Raw genomic sequence first — 14,257 nt, forward strand, 5'->3', positions numbered from 1 at the left:
AATTACATTGATGGATTGTTTATTAGGATACAGAAATGGTTGGCTATACAACTTCAATTCATGTGTTAGCTTATACTGTGAGGGGATTAGTTTTGGTAGTAATCTTCCAGCCACAGATATAAATACACTAGCTATTGCATATGGGCCCTGAGTATGCATCAATAGCGCCTCCACATTTGTACTGTGCTCCCAGGACAATGTCATTCAAGCGCACTAGTCAAGATTGTGAAGATGCTGGACTTTTGCGCTTTTACGCAAGAAACCAAAGCACAAAGGCATCATATTTCATAGGTTTGAGTTTGTTTTTTACGTTTTTGTAGGTGACAAACTTTTTTTCTAAACAAGTCTTTGACTGTACTGACCTTAAGGCAAAGCAACTCGCTCTGAATACTTCTAGGCTTATACAAGTTTTTTTGAATAAAGTAAGCAAACAATGTAAATAAAATATGACAACAAGATGCTGCAGTGCCAGAAATTTGTATTATTGTCGGCTAGTGAACGAGTCGTTAATAACGGAGAGTCATTCACAAACTAATAGCCCTCTCCATTAGAGTGAGAAGTGAGAACAGGAGAGTGGGATGTATTTCAGGACATGGATTAGATCACATTTAACACTTACTGACCACAGGGAAAACTCCCGATCATAGACGTATGTATATCTGTATATAGCCTGCTGAAAAAAAAACAGCTTAAACCAGCCTAGGCTGATTGGTTGGTTTTAGCTGGTCGACCAGCCTGGTTTTAGAGGGGTTTTGGGCATTTTCAGCCTAGTCTTAGCTGGTTAGGCTGGGAGATGACCAGCTAAAACCAACTTGACAGCCAAGCCAGACCGGGAGCCCAGTCAAAACCAAAACCCCTCTAAAACCAGACTGGACGACCAGCTAAAACCAGCCAACCAGCCTAGGTTGGTTTAAAGTGTTTTTTAGCAGGGTATCTCTAGATGGCCAGTTCTCCACTGCACCTTGGTCCCGCATTCATTTCAAAGGAGCGCTACTAAAATGGCGGCTCTATTGAGACATTCCTTCAAATAGACAACAACAAAACGTAGGCGACATCTAATGTAAATATCTATGATCTTTCAGCAGACTCTCAGTTTATAAATTGCTAAAAACAACTCTAAAAGAATTAGTAAGAAGTTTAAAAGAGAGTTAAAAACCACTCATCTACCATTTGGGACAAACACTGAAGGAACAAGACTGATCAAACGCATATAAACATGAACTTCAAATGGATTTAATGAAATGTTTCGATTTCTTCACATTTCTAGTAAAGATAAAGCGATTACATTTTCTATTAAAAACAGTCTGATATGTTAACAAGTCATGACAAAAATCTTCAAGCTTCCTTTATCCTCAGTGTCGTTTACAAAGATTATTACAGGCATATTATATATTTATATCCTTCGGAACTCGGAGAACATTCTAAAAGAAAGAAAAGAGACACGATATACGAGGCTAACAGCAAAAGTCTACAATAAACATGTCGTCGAAGAGAAGTTAGGCCAGTGGCAGAACTTTTAACCCCAAAATGGGCATCTATATGATCTTCGGGTTTGCATACATTCGTCAGGATTCTATTTTCCTTGCCTCCTATGTGACTTAGCGATTCGGAAGAGAGGGAAAAGGAACAAGGTTAAATAAAACAGAGCAGTGAACAGGTAAGGCAAAGTAGTGCAACATGTGTCCTGGGAAACACCTGGGCTCCATGGCAACCAGTGGGTCTCGACGGAAACAAAGGGCGTTGGCAGAGAGAGAGAGAGAGGGAGAGAGGGAAAGAGAGAGACGCTGGCATTATGATGATCCTGATGCTGCTTCGCTAAAGGGCACTCAGAGAGGCACACGGGGAACGGGGAAGCAGGTGGAAGAGAAGCCCCATCCAGCATCTAATCACGCACAAGCAGCTCTCACAATATACACACAATCTCATTCAATTCACTCCAATGAAATGTAAAACTCGTGCGCCTCTCTCTCTCTCTCGGCTGCGAGCAAAGCGAAAGTGTGGGGGGCAATTAAAAACAACGCAAACAGAAAGGAGGAAACACAGACAGGCACTGTGAACAGACACCTTCATACGCGCTTTACCTGAGGAGCTGGAGGCTTTTCCTCTGTTACATGATGGCGGATATATACAACGTCAAACAAATATATATATATATATATATAAATATGATCAAAACAAATAAAATCAATGTACATCCAAACGCGAAGAGAAGAACGGAATAAACGTCAATTTAGGGCATCTTCAACCACCGAGCGAGTGCAAAACCATTGGAATGTTAGAGTAGATTTACATGACAGTTCAAACATTTCATGCTACACTTCGACTAATGACAAACTCCTTTCAGTTCAGCACTTAATAAATCAATTTGCATAAATCAATTCCGTAAAACAATCAAACGAGTTGCTTAAAAGATAACGAAAAGTATCAGGATAACACAAGGGATTTCATTGCAGTCACATTATTAAAAGCTGTCAGTATTCTCCCAGACTGGCCTAAAGCGCTGTATGCACACTAAGAAGGGACCCTCACGTGGTTCGGTTTCCAGTGTTTGACATGAACAAAAGCTTGAAAAATTGGACAATTGTAGCATTAAAATCTAGCAAAAGCCTTAGGGGTTTCGAAATGTTTTACATTGTTTGCTACCCCATCACAAGGCCATGATTAGGGGGAAATCTAAATGCAGTGTTACTACAAAAAACAAAACAAAAACAAAACCTGATTAAATTCACATTTACAGAATTGCTTCAGCATAAATTATTCTCATTCAGTTCAGATTTTCTTTCTGAGCGACAGGTGAAGCTACATCATTTTGCGACAACATTCACTTTCGATGCTGCCCGGCTTCAAATTGGAATAACTAAAAACAAATGAAAAACGTGACGGTCAAATAATACATTCATCCACACAGCTGAGGGACAGTGCAGTCTGCTGGCCGGAGGAAGTGTTCAGTTGGAGGATTTGCTGATGGCACTAGCTGAGCGCCGCAGTTTTCCAGAAACCCGGTTCTTGGTAGCGCGTGGTATTGTGGGTGAAACCTGGTCACCAGAGTCATTGGTCATCACAGAAACACTGAGGTCAGCGCTCGTGCTGCAGCTGAGGGATCCTGAGAAAATATCATACACAGTGAATAAGTAAACATGGCATTATTACAATTGCTTCAAAACTATCGGTAACACTTTATTTTGATGGTCTATTTTAGTGTTAGTAGACTGTCTGCTTAATATCTGCTCCTTCAACAGACATTTAACTGACTATAAGAAATTTTGCAAGTACATGTCAACTTACACTAACCCCAACCTAACAGTCTACTTATAATCTAATGAGAATTAGTTGGCATGTAGATGCAATGTGACTAAAATTCAACCATCAAAATGAAATGTGACCATAGAGTAACATGGAGCCTAAAAATCTGTTGGCCAAATCAGATTAAATTTCAATGGGATTGTATAGGGTTGAAAGGTTTAGTCCAGCCTAAAGTGTCCTTTTAAGACCCATCTGTCCTTCCACTGAAACTCTGTTCACCCAATGCTCTGCACATTCATTAAGACATAAATGTATCTACTTTATTTGGCATAGAAACATTATCTAACAAACAAAGGAGGTGTCCGAAATCACCTACTACTGTATATGTACTGCATTTACAGATGCCAGTTGTGTTGATTAACGATTATTCATGAATTCTTTCGCGATGCAACGTGGAATATTGAAGCACCCATCTGTTGCACACTTCAGAATCTTGTCGGAAGTAGTCGGTACTTCTCGCATCCTGTTTTTTTTTTTATTCTATAAATTTGGAAATACTAGATGGCTCGCATACTGTTTTTAGCGTACTATACGTGTTTTTAGATGCTGCGAAACCAAAACACACTTAAGGCTTGTTTATAGTTCTGCGTCAAGGGATCGCTGTGACCCACACTGAAAAAAAAAGATTACTTCAAAATTGTTGCAAACAATTTATACGTGTTGAATTTAATCAAACAATAAAAATTTTGTAATGTTCTGTAGGAATATCGCTCTACAATTCCATGTATGTTCAACTCAGGAGGTGGAAATCAGTGTCAAAAGTATTAGTAATTTATTAAGCACAAATTAATCATATTCCAACAGTTCAACTAATTAGTTTGTTTTAATTTAGCTCAGGGGTGTCCAAACTTTTTGGGCCGAGAGCCAGATGCAAAAAAAACAACGTTGTCGCGGGCCAAATTTTACACACATCACACAGACACGCATATATATATATATATATATATATATATATATATATATATATATATATATATATATATATATATATATATATATACATACAGTTGAAGTCAGAATTGTTAGCCCCTGTTTATTTTTTCCCCAATTTCTGTTTAACGGAGAGAAGATTTTTTTTTCCACACATTTCTAAACATATTAGTTTTAGTAACTCATTTCTAATAACTGATTTATTTTATCTTTGCCATGATGACAGTAAATAATATTTGACTAGATATTTTTAAGACACTTCTATACAGCTTAAAGTGACATTTAAAGACTTAACTAGGTTAATCAAGTTACAAGTTAAGGTAATTAGGCAAGTTATTTTATTACAATGGTTTGTTCTGAAGACTTAAGGGGCTAATAATTTTGACCTTAAATGGTTCATAAAAAAATTAAAACTTTTATTCTAGCCGAAATACAACAAATAAGTTTTTCTCCAGAAGAAAAAATATTAGATAGATAGATAGATAGATAGATAGATCATATCAAGAACTGCTGCTTAATTGAATGCATGTAATAGCCACACCCGGTGGTTATTTATTGAATTACGTTCATTTTTGTATAGCGGGCCAGATTCTATTGATATTTATAAAAAGCCTCGCGGGCCGCAACAAAACTGATTGCGGGCCGCAGATGGCCCGCGGGCCGTAGTTTGGACACGCCTGATTTAGCCCAAATAAATTGTTTGCAACCACTTAACTTAAAAAAATGTAGGAATCATCTTTGAATTAGTGATGGAAAGTTCGAATCATTTTGCTGCCTCGGATCTTCGAGTTTCGTTCATCGAGATGAATAAATCTTATTTGAGTCATTTCGTTCAATTTGCCAAAATATTATTAAAATGTTACGAATTGCTTCCAAACACATCTACAACTAGCTCAAGGTTTATCAAATAAAACAAGTCATTAATAGAATGTTATAAGGAGAAAATAATAATGCATTGTTTACCTGCTCTTTTGTCTATGAAGGTATTTTTGTCTCTTTGCCCAGCTCACCTCTTCATGTCTTGAAATTTAATGCTTCATTCACGTCACACTGACAGTCACATATAATCTTAACCAATGTACCCAGTCTGAGCCAAAAGGAGCCATGCATGATTAGTTCCCCTTTGGAGTCTTTTGGTTTTTGAGTTGTTCGTTTATCACGTGACAAAATGTGAAGAGACATGAATCAAACCCGAGAACTCGAGAAATGAACAGATCAAATCTCTTTCCAACTCTAAATGCATGTGATTGGCTTCTGTCTTTCACGTGATAAAAGACTCAGACCAAGGACTCGGGAGATGAACGGATCAAATCCTTTTCTGGCTCTAAACGCATATGATTGGCTTCTGCCTTTCCGTAACGAACGAATGACTCAAATTCGACAGAGGACTTGAGAGATAAAAGGATCAAATCTCTTTCCGGCTCTAAACTCTTTCCATGATGAATGACTCAAAAGACATGAAATATGAATTGAAATCACCTGCACAAATGTGCGCACACGAGGATGAACAAAACAATCCACGAGAGGACACGTAGTTCCTGAGTCATTTTGAAGATTCGTTCAAAATTTATTAATCATTCAAGAACAATCTATCACTACTTTGAATAATTTTTTTCAGTGCACGGTGCCTGCTGCTTGGCGCGTAGTCGTATTTAAACTTTTGCTAGCTGTTTGTGTTGTGCTGCATTACCACTTCTGAAACACTAGCTGGCAGTAGGCTTTTATGTTTCTCTGTGTCAAGTTTCTTCACGGGTCTTTTGTTTTTTCTGAATGTTACCTTAATGTACAAGTAGATAAAACTCACTCATTCAGAGGCAGGAACTGGCGGACGTGCAACAACTTTAATCATAAGCTAAACACACAAAAAAGTTTCCATCTGGAGCTCCTTTACAAGACTTGACACTTGTAAACGCGCTCCATTGGGCTTGCGGCTCTAAGCACCACCCACACTTGTCACATCTACCAATCACAGAGCTTGTGCTACGCTTAGTATAATAATTGGCATAATTGAGCTTGAGCATGTCAGACCAAATCTGTTCTCTGCGAATAAAAGGCCAAATTAAATCTGTTCACCATACAGATCAGATTGAACCACTTGATTAATACTGATTTATTTTAGTATCTTTATAATATTGTTGAGTGTCAAGCGTTTTGGGTGAACCGGGTTTCAATGGACAGACAGAAATTTTTCAGATTTGATTGAAGATATTTTCATTGACATTACAAAGATAATTAGACACTTTAAATGTTTGGAATGACATGAGGATGAGTAAATGATTACAAACATGAACTAACCCTTTACATCTCCTCTAATCTGTTTCATAAGGCATGTAAATAACCGAAACTCAAAATTTCTGTGCATGCAATGACTGTTGACACACAGAGCGAGGTGATGTTGAATTTACCTATCTTTTAAATACTATTTATAAATGCTAGTCCTGCTTTCACATCAGCAATTTTTACCCAACACTTGGTGGTTCGTCCACTGACTTGATGCATTTAAATTGTCTGACAAACGCAAGCAGCTCATGATCTCCTACTTAGGATAGGAACTAGATAAATATTGATGGGTTAGTTCTCCCCAAAATGAGAACTGTCATCATTAAAGGGTTAGATTATCCGAAAAATGAAAATGTCCTCATCATGTACTTACACTCAAGTGGTTCTAAACTTCTAAGAGTCTCTTTGTTCTGCTGAACACAAAAGAAGAAGATATTCTGAAGAATGATGGGATAAAGAATATGGCAGTAAACATTTTTCAGAATATCGTCTTTTGCATTCAACAGAAAAAATAAACTCAAACAGGTTTGGAACAGGTGGAGAATGAGTAAAAAAATGACAGAATTAAAACATTTTTTTGGGGGGGGGTAAACTATCCCTCACCCACATCATTCCAAACCTGTAAGACTTTTATTCTTTCTTAAAAAAAAAAAAAAAAAACATTCATAAAGAGCAAAGTTTTCTGAAGAGACCATTAAAATCGAAGTTTTCATTCACATTCTATTCACAAATTTTGAGTAAACAGACTTTTGACAGCATGTAAACACTACGTTCTGATTTATCGGTCAGAATAATTGGCATCCATGTAAATGCAGCTAGCGAGAGCATGCCATTGCAGAAGCAGAAAACCACCTCCTCTGCTAGAAGCGGATGCGAATGACAAGCTCAGAGCTCCAAACAACCCATTACCCATTTGATGGTTAGTATTGTCATTCTACAAACTCAGTCGTTTCCATTTTGCCACAGAAAAGAAAGACGAAATGCAAAAATATGAATTCCGTCGGCGAATTGAGACACTGCTACTCAAAAAAGCATCTAAATTAAACAAGCTTCCTGCTTTGTCAAGATGGCATCTGCTTGGCTATTTTCTTTCTTTCTTTTCGACCGTTTTCTTTTTTTTACGGGCATCTCAAGTTTCTGCAAGCAGATGGTGTGGGGAACATGCGCTCATTGGAGAGGACCTCCACTCCAGGGCTTCTTTAGGGAGGGGGAGGAGAGCGCAGAACAACAGCCTCGGCCTGTGAAAGGAGTCGGGGAGGAGTGAACGAGTGCGGCTGCCGTCCATCCACACATCCGCCAACACCATCTCAGGACGCCTAGAGATGCCAGCAGAGAGGATACACACAAACCCACAGGTCCCTCCTCTATAGCACTGAGTCAAACATGTGTCATGAGAGGCATTTCAAGCACTTATTGGTCCATCAGATGTTTCCACTGCGGAGCTGGGCAGGAGAGCGTATAGAACCATAAGTGCTCATCATCATCATTGAAGTGACCGACTGACCATAAGATTTAACTTCAGCATAGTGAAGTGAGAGAAGCACGTCAGTCATGCAAACCCTGAGATTTTGTTATTTTATTGGAACCTCATTTTTTGTGAAGCACCCAATAAATATAAATAAAAATAATCATAAAACAAAAGTGCACTGTAAACATTGCTTGTGATAAGAGAAGCTGGAGTGAGAAAGAGTATATGTGAATGTTACACAAAGCCAAACACAATAACTGTATATAAAATATAATTCAGTTTTTTTAAACCTATTTGCTTTTTTATATAAATTGAATTATTTAAAGTTATTTTTTAGAAATCTCTAGGAAATCTGAAAAAAGTCAGAAATATGAAATATTCAATAAGTGGATTGAATTAAAGGTGCTGTGTTTTTGACTCTTCTAAAGCATAAAAATACTATGATATTTAAGAAACATGCTAGGTGAACATTCTTGTTTATCTGAAAAACACTGCTGAAGTCAGATGTTCTGCTTTGAAAATGTGCCGAAATGTCTGTTTTTGTCCCCTTAACCTGCCCAATTCCAGTTTAGCCAATTATATTTTAGCACCCCATGTTACCTTGGCAGAAAACTGTGTATTTTGTTCATTCAGTCATGAAGGCTCTTAAAGTGTACATCCGCGACTGAAATGCAACCTTCAGTGGACAGTAGCAGTCTCCAAAATGGGACACAGCTTCAGAGTTCCACATGAGGTAGTTATTAGTTAGCCAATGACATAAACATTGCGAATGTAACTCCGTGTCCTAACAACACACTGTACGAGATTTGCAGTAATAAGCAATTTGTCTGTTTGCAGTAGACAAAACACAAATACAGCCATTTAGATGCACAAAATAGTGCACTGACTGCACTTCGACAAAATAGGGTTTATCATTTAATTAATACATAATGATCCCCTTTGACATCTTTAAATGTATGCTGAATCACTGATATGTGTGGGCTTGTACTAAGTCACAGCTCTAAAGTTCCATTTCAAACTGAAGTGGAAGTCCATTTCATACTGGACTGCTTTCAGTAGTATGGCAGTAAACGTCATGTAAAATGGTATTTTAAACTCACATTATTAGCATTTCACACTGAATGAAGCAGATGAGGTGTACCTGAGGTGATCATTATCAGTTTTCTGTTGTAATAGATGTCATAGAATAGTTGGTGTTATCAATCTGGCAACCTGCGCTTGTGTATGTTTTGAACCAGGTGTACAATACCTAGCTCAACCACTGGGTGTCAAACTTACAAATTGCACCTTTATTGATTTATTGCTAAATTACAGTCAAACCTGCCTAATCCTAATAATAATAATAATAATAATAATAATAACTAGATATTAAAGTTTGAGGACAAACTTTATGGTGGCTTGAAAAGCCGAATCTGAAAGTTTGAAGTGGTTGGATTAGCATGTTACTAGCATGATTCTAGCATGAATTAGCATGCTACTAGGATAATTCTAGCATGAATTAGCATGTTAGTACCATGATTCTTACATGAATTAGCATGTTGTTAGCATGATTCTAGCATGAATTAGCATGGTACTAGCATGATTCTAGCATGAATTAGCATGTTGTTAGCATAAATCTAGCATAAATTAGCATGTTACTAGCATGATTCTAGCATGAATTAGCATGTTGTTAGCATGATTCTAGCATGAATTAGCATTTTACTAGGCGGTTGCTAGGGTGTTTTAAGTGGTTGCTAGGTGGTTGCTAAGGTGGTGCAAGGCAGTTGCTAAGGTGGTCTGACTAGTTGCTAGGTGGTTGCTAGGGTGTTGCTAGACGGTTGCTAGGGTGTTTTGAGTGGTTGCTAGGTGGTTGCTAAGGTGGTGCTAGGCAGTTGCTAAGGTGTTCTGACTAGTTGCTAAGTGGTTACTAAGGTGTTGCAAGGTGGTCGCTAGGGTATTCTGAGTGGTTGCTAGGTTGTTGCTAAGGTGTTGCTAGGCGGTTGCTAGGGTGTTCTGAGTGGTTGCTAAGGTGTTGCTAGGTGGTTGCTAAGGTGTCCTAAGTGGTTGCTAGGTGGTTGCTAGGGTATTCTGAGTGGTTGCTAAGGCGTTGCTAGGTGGTTGCTAGGGTGTCCTGAGTGGTTGCTAGGTGGTTGCTAAGGTGTTGCTAGGTGGTTGCTAGGGTGTCCTGAGTGGTTGCTAGGTGGTTGCTAAGGTGTTGCTAGGCGGTTGCTAGGGTGTTCTGAGTGGTTGCTAGGTGGTTGCTAAGGTGTTGCTAGGTGGTTGCTAAGGTGTCCTGAGTGGTTGCTAGGTGGTTGCTAAGGTGTTGCTAGGTGGTTGCTAAGGTGTTGCTAGGCGGTTGCTAGGGTGTCCTAAGTGGTTGCTAGGTGGTTGCTAAGGTGTTGCTAGGCGGTTGCTAGGGTGTCCTAAGTGGTTGCTAGGTAGTTGCTAAGGTGTTGCTAGGCGGTTGCTAGGGTGTTCTGAGTGGTTGCTAGGTGGTTGCTAAGGTGTTGCTAGGTGGTTGCTAAGGTGTCCTAAGTGGTTGCTAGATGGTTGCTAGGGTGTTCTGAGTGGTTACTAAGGCGTTGCTAGGTGGTTGCTAGGGTGTCCCAAGTGGTTGCTAGGTGGTTGCTAAGGTGTTGCTAGGTGGTTGCTAAGGTATTCTGAGTGGTTGCTAAGGCGTTGCTAGGCGGTTGCTAGGGTGTCCTGAGTGGTCGCTAGGCCCTTACTAAGGCATTACTAGGCCGTTGCTAGGTGGTTGCTAGGCGGTTGCTAGGGTAATTTGGGTGGTTGCTAGGCAGTTGCTAGGGTACCCTGGTTGGTTACTAGGCAAGCCTCACATACATGATTGATAAAACATTTATACTTAGTAAGCATTTCTAGCAAGTTACAGTACTGGGCTAGTCAATATTAGCATGTAGCTAGTCACTGCTAGCATGTGTAGCATATAGGAAGTTCCGTTTGCTAGCATGAGTCAAACGAGCCAATCTCCAAGTCTCTACAATGTTCTGATGCTGAGATATAGCTGTTGATGAATGGTTGCTAGGGTACTCTGTTTTGTTGCTATGGGCGAGGTTACAGAGTGAACTTGAATGTGGTTGGTTGTCTTAGTCGAATGAACCAACCCCCATGTCTCTATGACACTGCTATGCAAAGATATGCATCTTGGCCTATTTTAATGGAAGTCTATGGAATCAATTTGGGGGCGTGGCTTGTGAGCTTCATTATCATATTGAGATGCTCATTGGTTGTCTGAGTCAGATGAGCCATCCCCCAAGTCAATAGGACACTGCTATGCAAAGATATGCATGTAGGCCAGTTATTAACATGAGTCTAGTTTGAATTAGCATGTTACTAGCATGATTCTAGTACAAATTAGCATGTCATTAGCATGTTTCCAGTATGAGTTAGCATGTCATTAGCATGATTAGCATATGAGTAGCATGTTGCTAGCATGATTGGCATGTCATTAGCATGTTAGAATTATAAGCATTTGATAGCACAGCTAATTACATTCTATAGGACAGTTGCTAGGGTGCAGTATGTGGTAGTTAGGGGTGTGGCTAGAAAGTTAAAAGGCCATCAGTGATTGGCTGCTGGCTAGACTGAGTTAAATGAGCTCAGCCATTAGTCTCTATGACAGTCTGATGCAGAGTTATGAGCTCACAAAGTTTGATCCCATGTTAAGTCAATGAGAGTCTTTTGTAATGGAAGTCTACGGGACAGTTGCTAGGGTGCAGTATGTGGTAGTTAGGGGTGTGGCTAGAAAGTTAAAAGCTCATCAGTTATTGGCAGTTTGGTAGACTGAGTTAAATGAGCTCAGCTATTAGTCTGTATGACAGTCTGATGCAGAGTTATGAGCTCACAAAGTTTGATCCCATGTTAAGTCAATGAGAGTCTTTTGAATGGAAGTCTACGGGACAGTTGCTAGGGTGCCATAAGTGGTTGCTAGGGAGTGGCTAGTAAGTCTAAAGGTCATCAGTGATTGGCTGCTGACTAGACTGAGTTGAATGGGGCCTGACTCTAGTCTGTAGGACAGTCTGATGCAGAGTTATGAGCTCACAAAGGTTGACTCAATGTTAAGTCAATGGCAGTCTTTTACAATGGAAGTCTATGGGACAGTTGCTAGGGTGCCAAAAGTGGTTGCTATGGAGTGGCTAGTAAGTTTAAAGATCATCAGTTATTGGCTGCTGGCTAGACTGAGTTAAATGAGCCCAGTTAGAAGTCTGTAGGACAGTCTGATGCAGAGTTATGAGGTCACAAAGTTGGACCCAATGTTAAGTCAATGGGAATTTTGGGAATTTTCCGGGTCGTTTTTCGGAAAACCGAAAGTCGGATCAGTCGGAAAAGATATAGCAACCCGAGTCAGACCAGTTTGAAGGTTTGACGAAAGTTTGAGGTATGAAGCTTGAAAGGGTTAGGAGGAGATAGACTTTAAAATTAGTCTCAGAAGAAAGAAGAAGAAGCAGAATAATAATACGTTTAAGTGAGATAACAGTATGTTGGCTTTTCAAGCCACCATAATAATAATAATAATAATAATAATAATAATAAAGGTGATAATGTACAGTGCACAGCATAAAGAAGTAGACAACTTTTAAAATTAATATGTTTTGAGATATTTCTTAGAGAACATAAACAATAGACCTTGATATATTACATTTTTTAGCCACATATTTTAAGTATTGTGTCAAAACATTTCAAGTTATTTAACTTGAAAAAGAAATATTTTACAAACATTTATGCATAACTACATGGATAACTTTGCAACAAATGTAATTGTAAGGATCTAAGGAAGATGATGAACCCATATTGGTAAATATAGTTAACCAATTTAACTTTTGTTAAATTTTTTTAGATGGATTTTTGGTTGTTGGGTAGCTTTACATGGACAAATAAAATTAAGACCTGTTTAAAAGTATTTAAGACATACAAAACCATATTTCAGAAAATGTAAGACTTTTTAAGGCCTAAATTTTAGTTTTAGATACCTACATACTCCATACCTGTCTAATCCTAATAATAATAATAATAACAAATATTAATCCTAATAATAATAATAATAATAATAATAATATATATTATCAACAATTATTAATAATAATTCAGCATAAAGGAGTACATAATTTAAAAAAATATATATATTTTTTTCCATTTCTCAATGAATATAAATGATAGCTTTACATGGACAAAGGAAAATCGAGACCTGTTTAGTATTTAAGACATACAACACCATATTTCAGTGAATTTAGGACTTTTTAAGCCCTGAATTTTAGTTTCTAAAGCCCCTGCGGACACCATGTCTTGACTTTAACTCTATTCAATTTTATTTAACATTCTTCCCAAAAATATTTTATCGGAATGTATCAAAGTTTGCATTGTGATCCTAAGTTGTTTTGTTAGATCAGTTCCAGTTTTGGCTTTTAAAACTGACTAATCTAATGCAATATATTTTCTAATTTGTTACTGTAAAGGATCCTGTAGAAATTATTCATTTAAAAGAGATTCGTAAGTGTACTCATTTTTACTGAGCACTGTCATCTAAACTTTTCGTATGTACTTACAATAGAATTCTCTGCCAAATATACATATACATACATACATACATATATACATACATATATGTATATATATATATATATATATATATATATATATATATATATATATATATATATATATATATATATATATATATATATATATATATATATATATATATATATATATAAAAAATATATATATATATATATATATATATATATATATATATATATATATATATATATATATATATATATATATATATATATATATATATATATATATAGTACCAATTAACTGGAGTTTTTATAATCATACAATCAAGTTTTATAAAACATTTTATAAAACGATAATGTACAGTTATTCTCTGTTTGGCTCCTGTAACAGTAAAGCGTAGATTTCAATTTGAAGTAAGTGTCCCTCATGCCCATTGGCTCCCTGCAGCAGTCCAAACAAAAGCGTAAGTGACAAAGACATTTTCCAGTAGGGCAGGTGTTAGTGTCAGATGTGGCCTCAGGCAAACAGACACACGCCAAAGGACAAAGCAACAGGAGAAAAGAGGAGAAAGGCAGAGAATAAAGCAGAGACATGCAGGACGGAGACCCATTCATGCTGCTACTGTGTTACGATCGCTTGTGTCCAGAATCAGAGCGCTCAAAAACAGACCCAACGCAGCTCTGCCTCTGCAGACCAGGCTCATTAGTGAAAAAGAAGAGGGGAAAAGGAGAACGCAAGCTCCGCTCAGACCGAGACTCT

The 14,257-nt window shown here is 37.8% G+C and overlaps 1 protein-coding gene across 18 annotated transcripts in view; it reads right to left on the reverse strand.

Moving 5' to 3' along the window:
• Positions 1–1,211: 1,211 nt before the first annotated feature.
• ralgapa2 (Ral GTPase activating protein catalytic subunit alpha 2) overlaps positions 1,212–14,257 on the reverse strand; it is a 324,474-nt gene continuing 311,428 nt past the window's right edge. For 17 of the 18 annotated variants that reach the window (XM_073927824.1, XM_005158906.6, XM_073927826.1 and 14 more), the window contains one exon: positions 1,212–3,103. In XM_073927824.1, the coding sequence (XP_073783925.1) occupies positions 2,946–3,103 (158 nt within the window). In that variant the 3' untranslated portion in view covers positions 1,212–2,945. The remainder of the gene's footprint in view (positions 3,104–14,257) is intronic. The other variant, XM_068214620.2, reaches the window with a different exon arrangement.

This window comes from Danio rerio, chromosome 17, assembly GCF_049306965.1.
Source record: "Danio rerio strain Tuebingen ecotype United States chromosome 17, GRCz12tu, whole genome shotgun sequence".
In the NCBI taxonomy this organism is placed as follows: domain Eukaryota; kingdom Metazoa; phylum Chordata; class Actinopteri; order Cypriniformes; family Danionidae; genus Danio; species Danio rerio.